This window comes from Vanellus vanellus (genome assembly GCF_965231255.1).
Source record: "Vanellus vanellus genome assembly, chromosome: 7".
Classification (NCBI taxonomy): Eukaryota; Metazoa; Chordata; class Aves; order Charadriiformes; family Charadriidae; genus Vanellus; species Vanellus vanellus.
Window position 1 is genome coordinate 37,160,911 of NC_138912.1, and position 24,128 is coordinate 37,185,038.

Here is a 24,128-nt window from a genome sequence, read left to right on the forward strand (position 1 = left end):
GACTTCTCCTCCTCATTGCCTGTTTCTAAGCCTACTCCGATGCTTGTGATTAATCAGCTTGCTACCTGTCTTTCTTCCCCTACAGAGGGGTTTCCAAGAGGTTCAGGCAGAGCTGAGGGACTTTCTTTGACGTGCAGGAAATCTTTGATGTAATAACGTGGCTAAAAAGAAATGCAGCGAAGCCAGTTTTTTAAAGTAAAAGAAATGGGCCATGAAACTGTTCTTGGGACTGTCGACAAACAGTCTCCTACCTTAAGGAGTCAGTTCCTGCATATTCAATCTCCAGAAGAGGTTAGAAACCTCTTGCTGAAATGCAACTAATGTCTGTGAAATTTAACTGAGATGAATGAATAGGCAAATGCTTCTTTTAAGGGCTAGTTTAGTCTGAGACACTTGGGAAAATGTGTTTAAATAAGCTCTTATAATGGTTTCATTAAATTGCATTAAATCTTTGTGTAAACACATTTATTTTGGTTTCCAGGGCCATAATTCATGTTTAGTTTAGTTTAGTTTGGGAATGAATTCATAAAAAGAATTATGGACATATGAATAGTGAATAAGAGTGTCCATAGTCAGTGTTCATGTGGCTTTTAATGAGCCCACTTTAAGCTCCCTCGTTCCTTCAGTCGGGATTAACTTTCCCGTGTGGACAAACCGCTGTAATTACCCCGCTGAAGTGTGCTGGGCACCCTCTATTAAGTGGCTGGGTTTTGTCACCCCGCTGCTTGTCTAGACAGTCAGATGCTAGCAGGGAACTGCAGTCTGCAATACAGGCCTTTACCACGAGGTGCCTGGTCCTTGCCCGGTGCTGGCAAAATCCTTGAGCACGGCGATCTCAGTTCAATTTCTATCGATTCAGGGTTCGCACCACACAAAGCCCCACGGCTTGCACTGGTTGCCCTTCAAAGTGACAGTCCGGAGAGCCAGGCCAAGGACTGACCTCTCGGGAAGGCTTTGAAAGCTGAAGTTCCTATCCAGGATGAAGTGGGAAACTTGAATAGCTGCCCCGCGTCCTGTCATCAGCCAGGGCTGCAAATTCCCTCTGTCCCCAGAGGCTAACTTCACCGGAGAATTTTGCCGTGATCTGTTTTGCCGTTGCTGTATTCATTCCCTAAGTGCAACAAAGTGTAATCCACTCCTACAGATCTGCCAGCACCAAGCAATTCCAGGAGCCCGATGTATGAATACTAAGAAAAAATGTGAGTCTGCAAAATAAACGTTAGCGCCAGTGCCCGAGAGAGGAAAATGCTGCTGCTGCCTCTGAGCACATCAGCAAGAGCTTGGGCTTGGGCTTAGCAGAAACATGGGCTGAGCGGAGACCCGTGTTAGGAGGCTGAACAAGAATTGCATTGCTGGGGCACAATTAGGCTCGCTAACTCGTGTTTAAAAGAACTGAAAAATAGCTCCAGTCAACGGCTAAAAATATAGAATGACATCTGATGAAAATGACACCTGATCTCCAACTTACTGTATCTGCTTACCATCCAGTTAGATCGGTGGGGGTCTTTTTGTGCTGAATGCACTAATAAGACTATAATGATGTGGTAATAATGTTTTGCATGTTTAGGGATCTGCGTGGATGGGCAATCGCTTAGACAAAGCACTCTCTGTCCAAGGCAGCAAAGCGAGAGCAATGCGAACAGGGCTTTGGGTGAGCTCCTTCCAGCTGCTCCCCGTGCTGGGGCAGGGCTCCTGCTCTCCCCATCTCCCTGTCCCCTGCTGGGGTGCCAGCACCCATTCCCAGCACCGTGCTGCATTTCAGTACCCTAAATCTGGAGCGTGGACTGGGCTGACAGAGAGAAAAGAGGACGGAGAGCCAAAGGGAGCTGTGCAGCCGTGGTGAGGTGTCCACCCATGGTGGGCTGCTGTAAGATGCAATGGGAGGGAAGTCTCTGAAGTTGGGCTTGAGAGGTCAGGGCAAGAGGAAATCTGGAAATACACTCCAGTGTCCTCAAAACCTTTTCTCTTCATTGGATCCAAATTCCCTCCCAAAGTTAAAGGCTATGAGACCATTTACAAGACAGTTGAATGGCACTGAGTATGGAGGATAGGGAAGCTCAGGAAGGATCCTATGTCTCTTTGCGTGGGCCACAGGGTGAGCCAGGATCTGCTTACAAAATAGGGAAAAGAGAGGGCACCTTCCCTGCCTGGCCCAGCAGACTTCCCACAGTGGGCCATGGCTCGGGCAGCGAGGAAGCAGCAATGCTGAGGAGAAGGGCTGTTGCTCCACACATGACCAAGCTTCTCGTGAGCCTGGCCCGCGTGTTGGAAATTTTCTTTTAAATAGAGCTCAGGGCAGAAGGGATGAAATTTGCAGCTTATTACTTTCATTTATCATTCTAAATAAAGCAAACATCCCTGTATCTGCATGTTTTACTAAAGGCAGCCAGGATAAACACCATACTTGGTAGGAACACAGGCAGGGGACAGATTTTGTGCATTCTCCTGCACACACAAGTGCGTGAGAGCAGACTTAGTTTTACCCAGCAGTAGCGTTATAGGGCTGTAGAGAGGATAAATGCAGCAGAGACCCAACGGCACACCCACTGATTTATAATTGAGAAATGACCATGTTTGTTTTTAGCTTCACGCGGATCCACCAAGAAGAGTTTTCCAAATTTAAATTGGATCGCCAGCGGTAGGATGTCATGATATTTTATCTAGGGAGAGGGAATGGGAGGGGAGCCCACGAGACTAACAGCTTAGTGTGGGTGCCACGGTGCCTTAGGAGTCCGCTGGATTCATCAATTATAGATCAGCAGTCTGGTATTCAAATGTGGCGCTTCCAACCCACTGTCTCCTCAGTGCCGCTTGGTCCCATGTCCAGGTCCTTTGGGCCAGATGACATTGCTGAGGCATGAGCCACAGCCGCCGAATGGCTACTGAGGGGCCTGGGGAGGAACCGGCTGAAACGGCTTCATTTCAGAGAGCTTAAAATGGCAGGTGGCTCTGCACGCACTAGCTTGTTAAATCTTACAAAAACAGGCTCTGCCTGGCGTACATAGGCCTGTTTTGGGTGGGCTCCAGAAATGCCATGATGATCGTGTTATTTTCTTTTGGTTTTGTGGCGTTTCTACTTTTGGTCCTTGGCAAAACAGAGGGAGTGTTGTCCAACAAATATAGCACAGGGAAAAAAAAAACTAGGCTGAGGTAAGACACTCTGGCTCTGCCTGGAAGCGCTACTGTGGTCACGGGAGGCTTTGCTTCACATATGACTGTCAAGTGCTTTGGAAAGCCTCCTGAGAAGCTCTAGAGATGTTGGGCCTTGACATATAAATTGTACTTGACTGACTCATGAAGAAAAAGATCTCTTTGGACTGCTCAATCATCTGTAGATCCCTTTTAAAGAGAGCTGAGACGAGGTGGCCTCAGATGCCTTTGCAAACTGTGGGGTGCTGATTCCTGCTGCCCAGGCAGCCTGGCCGTCCTCAGCAGGACTCTGCCTCACTCTTGGAAACCTCTCCTGGCACTAACCTGGGACTTGCTTCTACCTCTTCCGCTTCAGCCAGGCTGACCTGCCTTGGGCCCTTGGGGTGGTGGTGTGAAGGGTTTGCTCTGCCTGCTGGTAACCCCTTGTTTTTAACGAACCTCAGGGTGAACAAGGACAAGCAGGAATCCAAGGTCCTCCGGGGCCCCCTGGCCCACCAGGGCCCACTGGACCAGCTGGACCCGAAGGAACCCCAGGACAGCCCGGGCCAATTGGGCCACCTGTAAGTCCAGTTACAAAAAAGCTTTCTGCTTCCTCTTTCCCTAGGGCTCAGACACTTTCCTCTGGCTTTTATTGCCTCTTCTGAAGATAGGTGTGGACAGGAGATTTGCAGGGGATGCGGAGGTGCGGGGAGGAAGAAGTTCCCAGAAAGGAGGGGGCGCAGGAGGGAAGGCAGAGGTGTGCACCCTGCCCTGTTGCTATCTGGACACACAGGTGTGAGCGGGTGACACCAGGCACATTTCCTCCTCCTCAGCCCCTGCAGACAGCCACAGGGAGGAAGTAACATGTGGGGTGTAATTGTCCTGCTCACAGCAGAAGCCTGGCTGATAACAATCCCTGCGACCCCTTTGAAGTCCTGTCCCCGTCCTGTTCTCAGGCTGGTAGCAAGCAGCCAAGGAGGGTGAAAATAGAGGCACCGTTTAATCATAGAATGGTTTAGGTTGGAAAGGACCTTGAAGATCATCGAGTTCCAACCCCCCTGCCATAGGCAGGGACACCTCCCACTAGACCAGGTTGCCCAAGGCCATGTCCAGCCCGGCCTTAAAATAATACTATCGCTAAATGGCAGGGGACGGGGCAGAAAACCCTGCTAATATACCTCTCTCTTGCAACAGGGCAGAGTGGGAGAACCTGGGAAGCCTGGCAGAGATGGAAAGGTGGGTACCAGAAACCACCTCTTCCTGGGAGCTCGGGGGGGTGGAGAAACATGCCATGCTGGCCCTGCAGCGACTGTAGTATGAAAGGTGTTTCTGTCTCTAAGAGTTTTCAAGGTCTGCTAGCAGGGGAAGCGATTCTTGTCCCCTGAGACAAAAGCACCTCTCCACACACGATATAGGGGTGCGGTGTCCTGTAAGCATTCTCATCTCTCTTTGAGCTTTAAGGAGCCAAAGATGTGATGACTAAATGTTTGAATTGCTATAAGCAGGCAACGCCAGGTGTGATTTAGGCATCAGAGTGTATCTAGGGTAGTTTTCTTCTTCCGTCTGCTCACATCAGGAAGGCAGCTCCTGTATGGATATTTTGTTTATTTATATTTACATACACACATATCCGGTATACTTCATGGTTCATATCAGGTAAATTGTTTGGTTATTTCTCGTTTAAAAACACAAGTGGTCTGTTTGTTAATACATTTGCTCTGTTTAGCTTGTCAGAGGAAGCTGCAAATGACTGATTTACTCCACAGCTGCACAGTGGGCTGGGAACAAGTTTCCCAAGCAAAGCCAGAGAAACAGAAAAGATTCTGGAGCACGACGCACATAAGGCAAAGCAGCTTTTTGGTCTTCAGATTCAGTGAGACCAGGCCTGGCGGAATGGAGCCCTATGGTCATGAATTTATTTGGGAGTGTGGGTTAAGATAGTCATCTACGTGAAGAATAGATTGGGGATGATTGAGCTTACCAGTGGCATTCATTTCTGTAAAGGGGCGTTTCAAACCAAAGCAGTCAGCATCTCCCATCACCCTTGCAGTTTATGTAATGTTGTCTACATTTGCCAACTCCAGTGTCTGTTTTGATTTTGTCTACAGGGCTTACCTGGGCCTCCTGGACCAAAGGTGAGATGTCTGACCTCACGTAGAGGGAGCAAGGTGATAAATAGAGAGGTGGACACTCCTGGCAATGACAGACATGTCCATTTTAACGGGTGGAGGAGGGAGAAACGAGGTTACATCAAATAGCTGAAAAAGATTTCTAGCCCAGCTCAGTATTGCCTTTGGGGCCCGGTCTGTGTGCTGACTCATGGGTTTTGTCCAGGCGACACGTCTGAGTTGCATCTTGACTGAGCGAGGCACGCCTCATCAGCCCCTCTTGCAAAATTCTTTGCCACACACAGCTTTATTGGCTTCTTCCACTCTCAAAGCATTTACCAGTGCTTCAGGAACTGATTTTGCAATGCTATTGTTAACTCCACCACAGTTTCCCATTTATTCACTTGCCAAAATGTGAGGGGGGGGGGGGGGGTGTTGTTGTTTTTCAGCTGCAGCCACCCACCCCTTTGTTTTTATTTGAGATATTTGGCCAGGGCGAGGAGAAAGGAACTGCAGAGCTGGGGCACAAAGTTGGCATGAGTTACCCAGCTGCCAGTGCTTATTGTGCCTTTCCTGCTAGGGCTCAGTCCAGTGCAGGTAACAGTGACCCATGGGTCTGAAGGGTCAGGGACTCAGTGGAATCATACTGAGCAAAAGGTGAATTTTCCCCATGGAGTGCCCTTTCATCCCAGCATCTCCCCAGGGAAAAGGATGGGGATTTGTCCTTCTCAGGGCAAGCCTCACTTCTTTTTTTTTTTTTTTTTTTAATCTTTTTGCCTTTTGCAGGGAGACCCCGGGATTCAGGGATACCCTGGCAGAAAGGTAAGAAGGGGAGCTCTGATATTGTTAAATGAATTAAGCTACACTGATGCCTTGTTGGGAGCGTGGCTGAAAATCTGTGGACTCCTCTGGAGTCCTCTCCCGAGCTCTGGACATGGGGCTGCGAGAGGCCCGCAGATCCCCTGCTGTCACCTGTGTAAGGAGAGGCTGGACCCAGAGACATCTTTAACTGTCCGGTAGATATGGTACGGACATCTCCCTATCTGTGTGCCTCTCTATACCCGCTTCCAAGCTGAACTATACCTCTTGTGCACCCAGACCTGAACAGGAGGCTGGAAAGGCCCAAATCCCTGGCTACTTATTGTTTTCTGGAATAAAGCAGGAAAGAATCGATCCTGCTTCAGGTTAAAAGACAGAAGCTGGCAATGCCCGAATGTCTTCAGCAGCAGCTAATTAACAGCCGGATCATCAAGCCTAGAGGATGTAATGAAGAGACAGAAAAGAGAGAGAGATGGGGAAAGTCACAAAGGAAGATCAAAGGGGAGAGAGGGAATGAAGAGATACTGCTAAAGAGATGTCAGCTGGAGAAGGAGAAGGCGAATGTTCCCAGCAGGCAGAAGTCCTGTGTCCTGCGTTATCTCCATGGTGCTTTATGGGTGCTCTGCAAGCAAAATGGCAAGACCTGAGAGCTTTTTAATTAGTTCTGTATAAACTGAGAAGTTTTTGTTATGTCAGGAAGTGGAAATTATAGCCCCCGCGGACCACAGCCCACTCCTGCAGACAGATGCAATTTATTGCCTCTTCTTCCAGTGAACCATCGGTTTTTCCATTAAGAGCCCATCCTGTTCTGTGTGCGCTGGGCGGGCGGCTCTCAGCACGCAGGAGTGGTGAGGGGGTCCCTGCAATGACCTCGCAGCGAGGGCCTCTCCTATGAGCTCCTCTTACACGAAACAACTTGTCTGGCTAATTTACTTACCAAGCAAAGAGCTTGCGCTGATCTCAGAGGAATGAGCCCGAGGTTGTGACCTTTCTCTGGGAAAGGTGGAAGGAAGGGATGAAAGTCGGGGAGAAAATCCTCCCCGGTGAGTGGGTCAGGGGAAAGGGAAAAGAGGGCAAAGAGTTGAGCAAAGATGTTAGCTCTGATATGATATAGGATCGTGGGACCACTCCCTTCAATCCGTATGTTTCGCACCCTGAATATCTTTCTTGACGCAGAATGCTGCTCCTCTCCCAGAGAGACCCAGGTTGGTGCGAGATGGGCACCTCTGTGTGGGACACCCCTCTTGCATCTTTGCTGACTTTTCAGGCAATCCACAGCCTCCTTTTTCTTGCTGCTCGCTGTGTTTGCTTCTTCCTCCCTTTTCTTTCTTCTCTTCCTCAGGGTGAGGTGGGCGAGTCAGGCCTGCCCGGTCCGCATGGCCTCCCTGGAGCTACTGGCCCCAAGGTAACCCTTAAACTCAGAGTCAGTGGGGCCATCTCCCAAGGCACACAAACCTAGAGACACGCTAAAGGAATACGGAAGGTCAGGGGCTGGAGGCAGTTCTCTAGAGCCTGGTATGAGCTATGTAAACAGAAAAACTCGCTCCTGTGTTAAGGGGCTGGGCAATTTTTGGCCAATGTGATTCCCCACTGTCCTGACCCAGGGCCAGGCTCAGCCCTGCACAGGCCCCCGTTAAAGAATAAAACTGACCCAGCCTTTAGAGCCTTTTGCATTAAGGGTGGGAGAATGAGGATACTCTGGTCCATGGAATGTTTGATGGTTCGCCTACGCCCAAAAGATGGAGGAAAGCATTAGTACGGGTGGCTGTCAGCATCCACTCCAGCGACGTAAACTGCCTTGCATTCTCAGGGAGGGCTGGGCTGCAGCCAGTGTTCAGGCTGGTGCCGTGTTGTCATGAGCCAGCTCTCTCTGGAGGCCTAGGGTTGCATTTATTGCACGTTCCATCCTTCAACTGCTTTCTCTTCGGCCCTCGCTGTAGGATTGCACTGCTTGCTCAATTTCTCTTTATGTTCACTGCCCTTCTCTCTGTTTCCTCTCTCTCCTTTGCTGGGCAGGGTGAAAAAGGGGACGCTGGCATAAAGGTAGGCATGAGAAATACGGTTTTCTACCACGGTAGATCATCTGGGAGATACTGCTCCTTGGGCTGATGGGTTGTAAGAGGAAGTTGGGTCTGAGGCAGCTCTGTGGGGTATTTAATGCAGTACACATCTGTGCTCTGATTAACCACAGGCAGACACTCCAAGCTCAGGCAATAAAAGCAGCCTTTATCCATTTGGTGGAATTCGATTCTTACCAAAGGCATTTCTCTGACTATGAAGCTTGCTAATGATTTGTTACATCTCTCCATTTGATGGGCTGGGTTGGGGTTTCCTCATAAAATCTGGTTAGCTGACGCATCAAATCCACTCAAACTCTGCAACTCAGGCTGAGGTTTGGCACCGGGCTTCTCTGTCTGTTTCTGGACACTTTTTACAGGCTTATATGGTCTATGCCCAGATGTTATCTATTTGACTGAAATTTACTGTACCCATATATTTAAAGTATATTACTCAATGTAGACTGTGCTTAAAACATTACAACATTGGCAAGTGTTCATGACAGTCAGAGCATACTGTGTCATGCCATACATCTTAAACATCATGAGAAAAGACTGGTCCCGTAATATTTTGAAAGGCATTAACAGTGACACATAAATTTCAAGTATTTAGTATGTGGCATGCATTTCATTTATCGTGCAGCATATACACTTTCTATATTTTTTCCATCTGGGTGGATTACTATTTGAAGGGAGAAAAGGCCCCTTCAGAGCTTACTATGGATGTGTTACATTGAGTTTAAGGAAATGTTGTTTGGGAATGCAGGCTCTGGGTTAACAGTTGAATAGAACAGCAGCGATTGTCCTCCTACAAGAAAACAATACCTTCTCAGAAATACTGCGGTGTGTGTCCAAAGTCCAAAAGTTCCCCTGTGTCCGTCTTCACATCAGTGTAACTCCATCAAGCACAAAGGAATCGCTTCCGCTTTGTGCTGGTGTAAATGACAGCAGAATTGCACCCACGACTAATGTGTTTTGGGGGCTAGGAGTTTGTCTGCTGCTGTCTCGACAGCCAGGTGTTCCCCCTGACCTGGAGCTCTGAAGTTGGAGCATGGTCTGGGAGGGAGAAAGGGCTGGAAGGAGAAGCTGCATTCCACCCCTGCTTATACTCCCGTGTTTCACTGCTGGCAGACACCTGCTCTGCTTACACCCATGTACAAGGACTGATCAGCCCTTCATTTGGGCTGTGGCAAAGGGGAAGCCTCCAAGTCTTAAGTCTCCCACTTCATAAAGAGTGGAGATGAAACCTGCCATGCTTTCTGCGGTACTAAATCGCAGCTCCGAAGGGGCACCTCGCCAGTCCCATAGCAGTCTCTTCTTTCACACACAGACTTCCATTTGTAATTGTCAGGATCACTTTTCTCTCCACTTCCTTTCTTCTTCGCTCAGAGGAATTGAAAAGGAAGTGTGGAGGTACCGTTAAATCAGCAGCCAGACATCACCCGGTAGCAGCTCCCGAACATCCGCACAGCACATGCGTTTGTTGTCTTTGGAAATTGCTTCTTCCTGTCGTCCTCCTACCTAGGAGGATCATTTGAGACTCTGGAAGGCTTTTGATGCTTCCACCTCTGGATCCAATTACCTGAGCTAGATTTTACCTTCTCTTGGTTTTGAGGAGCCCAGGACAAACACTATGATTCATAGTTTAGCTGTAGTGACCAATTTTGCATAGCATGTCACTGCTTTTGCTGGCAGTGAAGAACATTTCAGGCCTGAAGAAGCTTGCTGGTTTCACACAGACTCCTTGTTCACTTGATAATCTCTCCTCACCCAGTGACAGATGCAGCACACCATAGATTCCCTCTTAGCTATTTTCTTCTGTGGTTGCCATTTTTACTTTGATCACGTTGAGACCTATGTCTGTGTCCTGTGAAGGTCAGTAGACAACCAATAAGTGTGATGACCTGAGTCATTTGAATAAGCATTTGACTCACTGCCCCCCAGCCTAGCCATTGCATTCAGCTTTACTGACATTTTCTCTTTTTTTTTTTTTATTGAAAGGTCCTTAGGATGAGGCTTTTTGTCATACTCTAAGGAAAGAGCAATAAAGAAATCGCCCACAGCCTTGCTCAGTAACCCTCTCATAATCTGCCTTTCCCAGCAAGAAACAAAAAAAGGAAGGGTCTCTGATTTAATTGGCAGCCTGTAACCAGTACTGCTAACGAGCCGATCATGACTGGCACCAAGTGGGTATAAAGCTGTTCACACCAGGTGTAGTGGAAGAGAGTGTGAGGGTTTTGTTTGTGCTGGATGGGAGAAGTGTAGCCTAACTTTTCCAGAGAGACTGGAGAGCATGAAGGTATTTCCTAAATCAGCTTAGGAGAGCTGAGAGATGCTGCTGACCACCTTCCTGCAGCCCACGGGGGACCTGTGTTGGGCATTTTGCCTTTTATGTCTGCCTTTGGTGATGTTTCCCAGCTTCTGGCCCAGCTGTACCATCCCAGTGCTGGTTTTGGTGGGTTGCTGCTGCCTGGCTATGGCACTCTGTGCAGCTCTTCTCAAGCCCAAAGGGCACAGGGAGATCGTGAAGAGATCAGCCCAATGGGTATGCACTATATTACGATGGCTTTCAAATATGTCCGGGTTTAAAGATGTTATGGAGAGTTGCTTTTCCTGCTTAATTCTCTGGCTTTGGCTCTGGGGCTACTTTCCGCTCTTTAATGACGCGGTGTCATGTTTGTTGCTCCTGCTCTCTAATTAGTTCTAGTGCCTGTGTGATCCTGCAGGTGCCGGGGGAAGCTGTGCAAGCGAGCAGAGGCCATCCTCAGAAAATGCAGGGTAGTGTGGTTGCTTTGTAACTTGCCCCCTGTAAGGGGCTACCTTGCTCCCTCTCACTGAGGTGGCTTTGCTTTTGCAGGGCTAAATAATTAAACAGCTCTTCAGGCAGGCAGTTCCTTCCAGGAAAGCCTCGGGGATGGGGAATTACTTTCACATGCAGGGCTGCTCTGTGGGGGCAGCCTCTGCAAGCAGTGTGGGTGCCTCCCAGCAGAAAGCATTGGCCTTGGCTTCTTGGTCTTGTTTGAGAATAAAAACAGGGAGCACAGCTGGGGAGGAGGGACTGAGAGCAGTCCCCGCTTCTCCAGTACAAAGCATTCGCAATTATTTATATTTTATGGCTGAAAATGCCCTAGTTAACTGTCCTGCATAGGGTAGGAGGTGCCTGCAGTGCATAGGTCTCGTGTGTTGTAGTACTAGACAGCATTTTACAAAATTTAGCTCACAGGATGTCAAGTTACAAAAAGTGCTTTTTAAAAAAAGCATATACGTATATCCCTTCTAAACAGTCCTTCCAAGCAAGGACTAAACACCCAGAACAAAACAACAGCAGTAAGCAGACAGTCTAAAGATGGTTTATTTTCCATTTACCACTGGATAAAATTCAGGCTAACAATACAAGGCAACCCTTGGATTCTCTGTTCCTCCAGATAAGTTTGTTCATTGCTGCAGAGTGACTCCCTATGTATGGAATACCATGGCACGGGATGTGGTATCAGGATACGGAAACTGTCTTTGTTCCCAGCGCTGTTGCTGTGGCACTCCAGCAGGGTCAGCCCTGTGCTGTACACAACAGGCTTGAGAGGTACCACTGATGGGAAATGGCCCTGGCTAGTGCAGTCAGCGCAGTGAGAGTCAGGTGGGGAAATGGGTTGTGCCCCATCTCACCCAGGAGGCTTTCTCGTCATCTGTGCCCCGAGCACTCCTCAGAGCCCTGGGAGGACTCATGTCGTGTCTCTCGCTCTCTTTCTCTGTGTTTCTTGCTCTGCTTCCAGGGGGAGAGAGGCATGCCAGGGCTGCCAGGAAGACATGGCGCTAAGGTACCTTGTAAGCAGTGGAGTGACGCTTGTCTGCCTGATCTCACCCGTACCACTCGACTGTCCCTGATGCGCAAGCATCACCTGAATTTGTGTGTGTGTCTGTTAGTCAATGACTCTCCTCAGCTGAATTCTTTCTGCTTCTAAATTGCAAAATATAGGGCCTAATTTATGGAGGTGGTGGCGGGGGGAAGAAGTGTTTTACAAAGCAAATGGCATGCCCCGTCTGATGCTGTCTTGCAACATCAGGATCTTAATGCTTTATGCTAGTGAGAGCGGCCAATTGCTGATGTTTCTAGGGAATTGGCGTTTTGTAAATTGGGGATCCTAAGTGACAGCCGCAACCTTAAGTGATGTGTGTTTAGCCCACTGCGATCAGTAGGGTTATGCAAGTGTGAGCCTGGACTAATGCAGTGATGAATCAGGGTCAGCGTGTGAGCAAGCCTGCATGTGTATGTATGCATTGCAGTTTTAGGATAAATACTAGAAAATAACATCATCCACGTTCGCTGCTATGTAAAGGCTAAGGAGTGAGGAACAGGCATCCCAAATGCACTGTGAAAGCCTAACCCAAGCCAGTTGCTGCATGTAATCCCTTTCATGACTCTAGTCTGTATTCACTAAAACCTACTGACCCCTGAGACAATCTGGAATGCTTTTTTTTCCCCATTTATTGCATAGAATCCCTGATCTCCATCTTCTGTCCTTGTGTTTTTTAGCTTTGTCCCTGATTTCTGTTTCAGAAAGCTGAGAGGTATGATCCTGCTGCTCTCTGGCTCCCCACTCCTCCTTGTTTGAACTTTTCCAAGCTCTTTTCACTTTGAACTTGGCTCCCAGTCCTCCTCTCTGCCTCATGTGCTACATCCCAACCTCTCTCGTTTCCCAACTTCTAACACTACTTCACCTCCTCCCCTCTCCGTAGACCCTTGTTATCCCTCGTATTTGCTTTTGTAACTGAACCCTTTCACCAGGACCTAACTAATACTAACACAGGGCATACAGAGATTTCAGATTAAAGGGTTGATAAGGAAGACCTGCTTTTTGCATCAATGCTGGCGAGGGAAATGTGACTGTCCCTGTGGGAGCAGCTGCCTCCTGGGGTTTTGAAGCACCTGCCTCAGATTGCAGGGGCAGGCTGGACTCCGTGGTCTCATGGTGGTGGCTTCCTCAGCGCTGCAGAATGACGCTTGAATTGCAGTGCTCAGAAATCATTTTTTCCCCTAAGGTGGCTGGCTTCAGAGCTCTCCTGAAAACATCTCACTCTGCAGGGTTTGTCTTCTGTGATAAACACAGAATGAGGGGAAATAGCAAGACCGAGGCTCTAGGGTACGAGCTGGCCTTTCTCGGGATGCTTGTGCTGATGTATCTGGGATCAAGCGCTAAACTGGGTGTTTGGTCCTCAGCCTGTCTTTGCATTCCTCAGTTATTTGATGCTGTTCTGCTTGTTGGCCTTTGCTTCACTTGCAGGACTAAAACCGGGGTGTGGGGGGTGTGGAAACCTGTTTGTCTTGACTGGGTTGTGCTCGTGATGTCTGCCTTTGGAGGAGCTTTCTGGAAAGCAGAGCCACTGCCATAGGTGAACGACCTGCACAGGGAAGGAGGATGCGTGCAGTGTGGTGTTACAGCATTACTTCTGAGTTTTGGAAAGGAAAAGATGTGGATTTTGCCTTTTTAGTGCCACCTGGCTGAGATTGTTTTGTTTTTAAATGTTTGTGTCCGATTCATTTCAAACAAGGTGTTCCTGTCTTTCCTCTCTCTGCCAGGGCGCTCCTGGGATGGCCACCGCAGGGATGAAGGTCAGTTTTACTCTACGCTGCAGCGGCTTAAGTAGGGCAGGTTCAAGAGCAAGGGCTGGAGTTAGGAAAGCACAAGGCACGGGAAAATGGTCGCACAGCTCCCACTACAGGGGAAGAGCAGAACTGCTACTGCTTTTAGCAGAGAAAATACACCCGTCTCCAGCAGCATCCCAGCTCCTCCCCACCTCTCTGGGCAGAGGGGTTGGTGAACTCTTGATGCTCCACAGCAGTGTCAGGATGGTAACAGAGCAAAGGGCCAGGTGCACATTTAGGGGGCTAGAAGTTCCTCTTCGGATCCAAGACGTGCAATGAGACAGCGACCTGTTGTCCTGATTCCCTCTAGCTGCTGGGGAAAAAGACAGAAATAAAGAAGTTCTCTAGGGCTGGTGAGGAGGGTTTTTCCTCCGTGATGCCACATCGATCCCATATCAACACAGCCTCCCCCCAACCCCATCCGCAACCGCAGCCTTGCTCTGCTCTTGTGCGCACACAGCTAGGAGTAGGGAAATTCCGTAATGCCAGCAGATAAGTCTTGTCTTCTTGTGCTCCCTTGTATCTGGCAAACCTTCTCTTGAAATACTGCAAGGTGGTTCCTCACTTTCATAAATGCCTCTTGTCTGAGGCTTGCTGGTTTCTTACAGCAGCCTAGGAGCTGGCTAATGAAGATAAAACAAGCTCCAGGCACAAATAATAATATGCATTTAAAGCATCCTCATGCCCTTATTTACAAACCCAAGGCCTCCGTAGATGAATATTTTTTTCCTCCACTCTGATAGCTCTAGGAGGTTTTGTACTGTCTTCTGTTTTTTCACTTTATTTTCCTGTCTTTTCCTCACCAGGGCGAGCCTGGGACTCCAGGAGAAAAGGTATTCTCAGAAGGCTTTGCTCCGAGCCTGCACTTCTGGCTGGTTTGTGTATTTTATTCCCCTCCCAGAGCATCTGAGGGAGCTGAGGAATGGCTCTGGACTTCCCAGTGCCCAAATCCAGGGCCTAATGGCACCTGCCAGTGTAAGCAAGATGGTAGTAGCATATCGTGATGCCAAGTGAGAGAGGGACTGTACTGCAAACAGATTCCTTCCCTCCTGCTCATGTCTGTGTTGATGGGAATACCCTCCAGCTGTCTTCCTCCTTTTCTCCCTACTCCACAAAATATGCACAGCGCACTTTGCTTAGCAAGTATGTTTCTTCTCCCCCTTCCCTTGTCCCCTTCTGCCTCCCAGTACTTCTGTGTTCACCAGGAGCCTTCCCATGTTACTGCAGGGAGCTGTTCTGTCATGCGGCATGTGAACTGCCCGGCACAGTCCCCCCTGTCTCAGTGTAGTGTGACCTGGTTTGAGTTCCCGTGGTGGGCACGGTACAAAAATACCCCATCACTCTCCATCACTAAGCAGCCCGGCTTGGTTTCTGAACAGCTGGCTCCTCTTGTTTGAGGCTCGCTGGGTTATGTTACAGCATGCGACAGCCATATAACAGACACGTTCTCTGTCTCTTTTCTTCCCCACAAAGGGAGATCCTGGAGTCCCAGGGAGGATGGGCCCCCCAGGTTTGCCAGGGAAGAGGGGGCAGCGGGTAGGACATTGCGTGTTTGGGCTTGGTGTCCTGGCAGTGCTGTGCTGCGTTCCCTGCGAGCGGGAGCTGGCGGGAGCCTGCTTTGCGTTGCGTTGTCGTGCTTGCGGGGGATTATGTGTCCTTTTCTGCCTCTTGCCCCCCTTGGTGAAGTGTGTTTGCGTGTTCCTGTTTGTAGGAGGTGGGGGGCTGGTGGCAGGCAGGGCAGCATGAGAGTCTTGTCCTGGGAATGATTAAGGACAGCGCTGCATCTTTTGACTCCAGAAACAACACCCTAAACAGAGATTCAATAATCTGATCCCCCTTCTCAAGAAATCTGTTTCTTTACACCGTTGTTTATGCAGCACAGGATGTTTTCAGTAGCCCTTATGGGCATGTCTATTGAAAACTGTCCTAGAATGAAAAATAGGATACCAAAAGTTGAGCAGGGCAGAGTTAGGGATTTGTAGAGGCCTGGGACAGGACTAGAGATTATATCCTTACAAAAACCCCGAAGGCCAACCCTTTTCTTTGGGCACAAGGTCCTGCAAATGTTTTCCTTCTTTCCAAGAAGAGAAGCATTAATTTGTGGCAGCAATGTCCGTGCTCTGGCAGGGAAGGAAAACTGGGTGGGGGCCTTACAAGAGGCTGGAGGCCAAATTACCTTAGGGAAAGGGGTCACCACACTCTAGAATTGCCTTAAAAAAAAAAAAAAAAAAAAAGATTGCTGCTAGTTAATTATTGTCCGCGGAGTCACCAGTGCATGTCTGTTCCTAGAGCGTTGATATAAGTCCCTTGCATGTCAGATGTGTTCCCTTGAGCTCCGACAAGGCTGGTGTGCAGGCAACAGCACGGCAACAAGAAGAACTCTTTGCTAGCCTTGCTGATCTGGTGTGCTGCTGTTGTGGAGAGAGTTAGGCAGCTGCTGGGGGGAAGAGGTTTGGAAATGTTCTTTGTAATCTGTACAAGTTGTTAAGTCTTGAAGGTGTGAGGATCTCAGGTAAGAACACACCTTTTTTGATGATGCATTTGAAGCATCCCTTTGCGGTAAGAGAAAACTTTGATGCCACTCTCTGTCCTGACAAAGTGTAGACTTCCAAACAGGATACTGGAGCTGGAAACCATGGGTTTAGCAGCTGGATGGAATGGGCTAAATAGAACTTAACGGCCACTAATTCGGCCCCAATATTTGAAATATGACCCAGATGTCATGGTGAACTAAGCAAAGTCACTTCACCAAGTGAATACTGGGTGCTGGATGCCATGCGTTGCTCACTGCCCTGTGGCATCCTCCATACTCCTCAGCCTGCAGGCCTTGCTCTCCAGGCATCATATCAGGCATTTCACACCATCGTCTTCTGTCTTTGCTGGTTTTGCCACTCCTGTTTTCACTGCTTTTCACCACCAGTACGTGTCACAGAGCTTGGCTGCTAACTGAGACACTGCGCTTCTTTTTTTTAAGAGTGTAAGACTGGGATTTGGAGTTAGGGAACAGAAGCAGGAAACACCCCTTGGGAGATGTATGGGAGTGTTGGTTGTGACATTTTTGCCAAAGCAAAGCAGTGTAATTCACAGTGTAATGAGGAAGTGTGAAAACTGGGATAGACTCAAGCAGTGGACAATTTCTGTGAAAAGAGCTGAACTCTGGGCAGGAGTGTTGTTCTGCTAGAGCGTAGGATGGCTCTACAGAGGGATCTGGACAGGCTGGATTGATGGGCCGAGGCCAATGGTGTGAGGTTCAACAAGGCTAAGTGCCGGGTCTTGCACTTGGGTCACACCAACCCCATGCAGCGCTGCAGGCTTGGGGAAGAGTGGCTGGAAAGCTGCCCGGCAGAAAAGGACCTGGGGGTACTGGTCAACAGCGGGCTGAATACTGCAGTGTGCCCAGGTGGCCAAGAAGTCCAACAGCATCCTGGCCTGTATCAGGAACAGTGTGGCCAGCAGGACTAGGGAAGGGATTGTACCTCCGTGCTCAGCAGTGCTGAGGCCCCCCCTCAAGTACTGTGTTCAGTTTTGGGCCCCTTACTACAGGAGGGACATTGAGGTGCTGGAGCATGTCCAGAGAAGGGCAACGGAGCTGGTGAGGGGTCTGGAGCACATGTCTGATGAGGAGTGGCTGAGGGAACTGGGGATGTTCAGCCTGGAGAAAAGGAGGCTGAGGGGAGACCTTCTCGCTCTCTACAGCTCCCTGCAAGGAGGGTGTAGCAAGGGGGGGGTCGGGTCAGTCTCTTCTCCCAAGTAACAAGTGATAGGACAAGAGGAAACAGCCTCAAGTTGTGCCGGAGAGGGTTAGCTTGGATATTAGGAAAAATTTCTTCACCAAAAGGGTTGTCAAGCATTGGAACAGGCTGCCCAGGGAAGTGGTTGAGTCACCATCACTGGAGGTATTTAAAAGACGGGTAGACGTGGTGCTTAGGGACATGGTTTAATGGTGGTTTTGGCAGTGTTAGAGTAATGGTTCGGCTTGGTGATCTTAAAGGTCCCTTCCAACCTAGACAATCCTATGATTCTATCAAGGCATGGAGAAAGTCCTGCACTCCAAACAAAATTTGCCCTGGGCAACAGCAGCTCTGGATGTATGGAATGGAGAGAGCCTGTGCTGAAGGACTGACAGGGAAAAAGGGTTTAGCAGGCCAGAGTGGCAAGGAAGATGCACACAGGGGATCCTGGATCCCTTTCCCACTCACCTTCCTTTGGAGAGAAATGGCAATGATGTGCAGACATAGTCAAAAGGACAGGAGAAAATGTTCACCGGCCTTAGCAGGTACTGCTGGAGGATGCCTTGTCTATGCCTGAAATAAAATCCCATGGGGAAGGGAAAGAGGGTTTGAAACCAGAAGCACCTCATCCTTTGGCTGCTTCTCCAGGACAGAGCCTGCAGAGTCAGCCTGGCCATGTCTGTTTTACCAACAGGGTGAGAAGGGACGAGCTGGCGACCCTGGGCTTCCTGGACTCCCTGGCACAAAGGTTTGTATCTTCTCTGATATTTTTGGGGGGTAGGGACGGGGGGGCGGGGGCACTCTCATCCCTGTTTCTTCCTCTCTCCTGTGCCAGCTGTGCACAGCTCATGCACTCAGAGCGTACAGCAGCATGTTCTGCAGAGCTCAGCTGGATGTCAGCCCCAGCCTGGGATGTGACAGGGTCACACAAAGAATGCCTTTTTGTGAGGAATTGCATCCCTTCATGCAGTGAGGGGGAGGCTGTGATCCTGGTAACATGACCATGGAATCATGTTCCAGTAGTTCCTCTCTAAAAGCATGACCTCAGATGTAACGTGGCATTTCAGCCTCCCTCCTGCTCCAAGATCCACATGTGAGGAGGAGATGGGCTTTTTGGGAGCTGCACGGCTGTGCTCTGGGTTGGAATAATAGCCTTGTGCTTGGAGGGACCCAGGGCAGGTCAGCGAAAGCTAAGCTCTGAAACTGTGGCTTTTTCTCTGTGCTCTGAGATGGGGACAGAAATCATACTTTTCAAGTCAGGCTTTCACCGGGTGCTTTTCCTTTGGGAAAGGGGACAGTGCACTGAATGACAGTGGCCATTTCAGGAAAGGAGGAGGGTGTAATGGCAGCTCCGTGCAAGCAAAGCTTTCCTGTTGCTGCCTTTGTATCTGCTCTGTGCAAATGATGTGGTCTTCAGGGCTGACTATCTGGCTGTTGACTACAGGTCCGGAGGGAGACGTACCAAAAAAAGCTATCATCAGCTGGTTTTATCAGCTCAGTTTCAACAGTAGAAGAGAACAGTTGTGTTCAAACTGGAGGCCGGGGGATGAGGTCTGTCCACAGGCAGCTTTATGTGGCCCTGGGGAATAAGGGCTGAGCAGCAGCGCTGCAGCCAGGATGATGATCGCTGTGACTGCTGGCAGGGCTCTAGGTGGAGCCCCCAGGCAGAACTATATTGGCCTGATTCCTGGACAGCTGGTGGCTCTGGAGCAGTGACGTTTCTGGGATATCAAGAGGCCAGCTGATGGACCTTGTCTTGGGCCCTGTCTCTCTAAGCCAACGGTTTGGCAAGTGATGTTACTGAGATGGAGAGACTGAACTGTGATGCATGGCTTGATCTTCCTTGCAAACAGGGAGAGAAGGGAAATGCTGAGAATGCCCTGGTGGGAGGTAAAGGAGAACCTGGCCCTCCCGGTCTGCCCGGGCCCCCTGGACCAAAGGTGAGTGTTTTTTTCTTTGGGTGAGTGCTTTTTCCTCCAGTGAGTTGTGTGTTGTGAGGGCTTGTGCCCAGCATGAGGTGTGTAGGAAGGGGCAAAGGTTGCATTCATTTGTGCCCACCTGCTGAAGGGGTATTAGGTTCTGTAGGGTGTCCCAGTTTTGTTGTTTTAAATGCTGAAGGTGAGAGAATTTGTAAACTGTGTTTCTGGGAGGAAAATACCCTCCTTGTGCTCAAATAACTCCCCTCTAGGCTCTGTGAGAAACCAGTTGCTCAGAATCAATGACAGCCTCTAGTCCCTGTGGTACCTGAGGCAGGACGGAGGCCCTCCAAGTCTCCCCTCCCCTTCCTCTTCTACCTCCTCAAGGAGCAGCAGCAGTAAAATCCCGCTCCTTGGGAAAGGACACCGAGAAAACTTAAATCTGAGGTCCCATCTCAGATGTACTTGGAACAATCCGCCTGTGAATGCACTTTGGGTCTGAATTAGGTGCTTCCCTTCATGCTGAACACTCTCTCTGCCCTGGGTAGAAGAGAAGGGCACCTGGTGTGCAGTCACGGCAGGAGATTTGGCATACCTGTGGAGATGCGGGCATGGCAGGGGCACTTGGCTGGTGCAGTTCTTCCTCCTGGAAATGCAAAGCCAGCAGTGGAGTCACACCACCTCCACACAATACAAACCCATCCCTTTCCCTTTCTCTTTCTCTTAGGGAGAAGCTGGTGACATTGGCCGGCCTGGTGCTGCAGGGTCGCGGGGGGAAAAGGTACAGAGTGCTTCAGCACAACCCAGCTGCAGGTTCAGTAGCTGAAAATTTGTTCTGACATGTACAAAACGTAGCTGAAAAGGAGCTGTCTAGTCCCAGACTGTTTCAGAGGGCTAGCAGAGAACAACAATTCCTGGAGTTTGAGCAAGTGAAGGGATAGGCTTTGCTAACACCATGTTCTTCTTGTTACAGGGGGAACCTGGTTCACCGGGAGACCAGGGACCCATGGGCCCAAGGGTAGGTGTCCTTTCACTAACACTTGAAGAGCTTTGGCCCTTCAAAGGGATCCAAGGATAGTGGGACCACACTGACAGTCTAGATTGGGCCTCTGTTTTCTTGACAGATGTTCTCACCATCACTAAAAGTGCTATAGCTGGGCAATGGCTAAGTTTGAGACACGCTGTTTCACCATTCCATATTCTCATCAGAAGATACCCCCACCTTAGGGGAGAAAAAAAGTCTTCTGAGCCACCTCAGGGTGAATGCTTGGCTCATTTGTAGGAGGAGGTGGGTTTGGACATCCCAGTCTGAACTCAGGCTGTTGGCACATCAGCAAAGGGTAGCAGGAGGGTGTTTGGTGCATGCCCAAGTCTGACAATCAGTCAGATGATCCAGTTCCTGGATTCTGGCCTCAACTTCACCACTTACCAGACCTGCCAGCTTTGATACTTTAGTGATCTGGGCTTGTCTAGCTACACTTTGGTAGTGTTTCCTCTATAAAACGTGCTTTCAAGAGCTTTGTTTGATGAGAAACTGGAGGCTCATAAAACAGCTCTCCTGAGACCCCCTTTTTCAGGGTGAACTGCAGCTCCGAGTAGCCCATGGGAAGGGCAATCCCCAAGCCCTGGATAAAGAACTGGTGTTTTGCAGGGCCCCAAAGGAGAGCCTGGGAAGGATGAGATGATGGATTATGATGGTAATATCAGCGAAGCTCTCCAGGTGAGTAACTGCCCTCTTGTCCCATGAGGTGACTGCTGCTTGCTTTACTGTTTCCCAGGGGATGCAGAAACCCAAGAACAATGTAGATCTGCATCCTTGACAGGAGCAGCAAAAGGAAGTACTTGGTTGTTCCATAGTCCCCTTCATCCCACATCTCACTGCATGTAGTGTTTTGGTAAATACTTGTGCACCTTGTTTAGTTGATATATTAACACTGGTGGACATAAAGGTCATGTGAATCCCATCAGAGTGGCCCATGACTTGGAGCAGATGGTAAATAAAAGGACTGCAAAGCTTCCTTGGAAGTGTGCACTGATGGTCTGTGGTGAGTGAGCGGCTGTGCCTAGCTCTGGGTTAGCCTGGGTTCTACTTGAAAAAGGGGGAAATCGTAGAATAACAGCTCCATGGGACTCGGACCTGTTTTTTTTTTTGGGTTTTTTTTTTGTGCTTTTGTTCATTTTATAGGCTCCTTGCTCATTTGGGCCAGTGTTACATTAGTGGAGAACAAACTACCTCCAGGAAAAAGCTTAGTTTTCAAATGGTTGTTTTCCCTTTTGATGTTTATTTTCTTTTACTTTTTTTTTTTTTTTCTAGGAAATACGAACTTTGGCCTTGATGGTGAGTTCCTAGCTTTGCTGTGTGGTTTTAAGCAAGTAGCCACATGTTCGTCTCAAGCAGATGGCCTGACAATTTAGGTGCAGCTAAAACATTTGGCCTTTGCTGTTGGGAGCTAAAGTTGGGGCAGCTGACAGCTGAGGGAACAGCTTATCTTGCCTTCTGATCGTGGCACTTGAATTCTAATCAGACCCTGTATTTCTCTGCTTTAAGGGGTAATACATGCTGCTCAGAACAGGGAGTGCTCAGAAGGGGCAGCAAAAAGCAAGGGGGGGGCTGACTGAAACAGAGAAAAACGAGACCTCGGGTGCCTTGCATGAAAAGCTTATACTGGCAGTCTGCGGTGGACGCCTTCTGTGATGGGAGGGGAGGGCATATTTTCACCATTGATAAGTATAAGTTGACATAACAGTCCTGTACAAAACCAATCATTTAAAATAGCAGTGACTACAAGCCCTTTGAAGAGAAAGAGAGGCAAAGTAGTTATTTCGAGCCAAAATAAGGAAAAAAAGTGTCCCTGTATTTTATTTCTCTGGACAAGAAACCTGGTTAGGAAAACAGATGGATTTTTTTAAAATGCAGTGTGACAGGGCAGCACAAAATGGGTGTAAGGAGCATCACTTGCTAGGCCAAACTGCTCCCTAGGTCTCCTTAAAGTGGTAACTGCCAAGAGTGATCAGGAAATCTGCTCAAAATACTAGTGCCATTTAGCTTTGCTTAAGCTCTGCTTGGGATCTAAGTAGTACAACGTTTCCTACGATCTCTGTTCTAAAAATATGCTTTTGTAGATAGGAAGAGAAAACCTTGGTAAGTTCATCTCCATTTCAGGAGCAGATAGCTGTGGTCATTTTCATTTTCTTCCATGAAAATGTAAAGAAATACATAGCTACAACTCACTTTGGACTGGCCTGCTCCTCACGCAGGCCTCTCCATTCCTCGGCTTCCCAAGCAAATACAATTTGAGGATTCCCTGGGAAAATTCCCCTGTGATTTCCCCTTAGACTCAGAAGAGTTGTTTGGTTTCAAAACATGAACATAAAAGCCCTAATGATAATCTGAAAATTACTTTCTTTATCTAGGGACCCCCAGGACTTCCAGGTGTGGCTGGACCTCCAGGGCCACCAGGACAGAAGGTATTGCTCAGTTTGGCACTTGCAGAGCTAAGGGAAATGCGGGAGCAGTCCAGGCAGAATTCCTGCCCCCCCAACTCTCCCCAGTGCTCCTATTCTCCCTGTCCAGCACTATCAGACTGTCCTGCTGGCCTCTACCACTCCTCATGCACAATATCCTGAAAATGTGTTTTCCCACAATGATAATGCCTTATCTGAAAGATGAAAGATCCTCTCTACTTGACTTCCCCTTTAGGGAAGTAGCTTATGGGAACCGATCTCTGTGGAGGGATTCTGTTGGTTGGGGACTGTGTTATAGCACTGGGGCTGTGAACTATCAGTCAGGATAAACGAGGCTGGTGAATTCTTAGGAAGTCACAAAATGTACTGTTTCAACAGGGAGTTCCGTGCTTTTTTCCCCCCTTTGACTATTAGTTACCAGCGTCCCTGTAGACTCTTTCTGTAATCATCACGATGCCATGCAGAAGGAGTCAGAATAGCTTCTTTCAAACTGCCAAAGTAACCATTTTGTTTTTCAGGGTGAAATTGGCTTGCCAGGTCCCCCAGGCCATGATGGAGAAAAGGTAAGACATGGTGCCTCTGTGGATTGCTCTTTCCTTCAGTGGTCTTATCTGGAGTTAGTATGTTCCATCTCTGTCACTGACATTGCACAGTTGCCTTTCCCACAGGGGAAAAAAGTATTTTGCCTCACGAAAATGAGCATTAATGGTTTATCAAGGACCTAACTTGTAAGAAGCGTCTGGGATGGCACGGTAAATCTACTTTGTCCTGCCCGTGACTCCTCAAATGGCATTACTGTGAGTGAGAGGATGAGCAGTGAAAGAGGCTGTGGGCCAGGGGGTCACTCTGCAGGAGTAACCTTACTCTCATCTGTAAATGTTTCACTCTGTGTTGTGTGGATTTCTTTTTAGGGACCACGCGGCAAGCCTGGAGAAATGGGCCCCCCTGGCCCTCACGGACTGCCAGGAAAGGATGGACCACCTGGAATAAAGGGAGAGCCAGGACACATCGGGGTCACAGGAGAAAAGGGCAATAAAGGAGAGCCAGGACAAGCCGGCTCACCGGTAAGTAAATAGAAGCCTCTCGGAGCACTGCTGCCTATCCAGGTTACGGGGCAAGGCCCTGGGACTTCTTGGGTACCTCTGAGTCCCCTGAGGTGGGCGCCGGAGGCACCTTATCGCTGTTGTATGAAGTGTACCAATACAGAAGCGATCTCTTGGCTCCCTGGCAGGTGCATTGTCCATCTTGCTGCCTGCCCTGCT

At 49.0% G+C, this 24,128-nt stretch overlaps 1 protein-coding gene and 1 long non-coding RNA gene across 2 annotated transcripts in view; one reads left to right on the forward strand and one right to left on the reverse strand.

The window, feature by feature from the left end:
* The window catches only part of COL13A1 (collagen type XIII alpha 1 chain), a 95,358-nt gene that overhangs the window by 51,389 nt on the left and 19,841 nt on the right, over nucleotides 1–24,128 (forward strand). Inside the window, exons 16-33 of the mRNA XM_082486109.1 lie at nucleotides 3,594–3,710; nucleotides 4,324–4,365; nucleotides 5,238–5,264; nucleotides 6,024–6,059; nucleotides 7,399–7,461; nucleotides 8,073–8,099; nucleotides 11,884–11,928; nucleotides 13,689–13,721; nucleotides 15,228–15,290; nucleotides 18,180–18,233; nucleotides 19,339–19,425; nucleotides 20,129–20,182; nucleotides 20,375–20,419; nucleotides 21,053–21,121; nucleotides 21,716–21,739; nucleotides 22,816–22,869; nucleotides 23,385–23,429; nucleotides 23,778–23,930. Coding sequence (XP_082342235.1) covers nucleotides 3,594–3,710; nucleotides 4,324–4,365; nucleotides 5,238–5,264; nucleotides 6,024–6,059; nucleotides 7,399–7,461; nucleotides 8,073–8,099; nucleotides 11,884–11,928; nucleotides 13,689–13,721; nucleotides 15,228–15,290; nucleotides 18,180–18,233; nucleotides 19,339–19,425; nucleotides 20,129–20,182; nucleotides 20,375–20,419; nucleotides 21,053–21,121; nucleotides 21,716–21,739; nucleotides 22,816–22,869; nucleotides 23,385–23,429; nucleotides 23,778–23,930 — 1,038 coding nt within the window. The remainder of the gene's footprint in view (nucleotides 1–3,593; nucleotides 3,711–4,323; nucleotides 4,366–5,237; nucleotides 5,265–6,023; nucleotides 6,060–7,398; nucleotides 7,462–8,072; nucleotides 8,100–11,883; nucleotides 11,929–13,688; nucleotides 13,722–15,227; nucleotides 15,291–18,179; nucleotides 18,234–19,338; nucleotides 19,426–20,128; nucleotides 20,183–20,374; nucleotides 20,420–21,052; nucleotides 21,122–21,715; nucleotides 21,740–22,815; nucleotides 22,870–23,384; nucleotides 23,430–23,777; nucleotides 23,931–24,128) is intronic.
* Nucleotides 13,998–24,128, reverse strand: part of LOC309674154 — a 47,054-nt gene continuing 36,923 nt past the window's right edge. Inside the window, exon 3 of the long non-coding RNA XR_014269365.1 lies at nucleotides 13,998–14,067. This is a non-coding gene — a long non-coding RNA (uncharacterized lncRNA). The remainder of the gene's footprint in view (nucleotides 14,068–24,128) is intronic.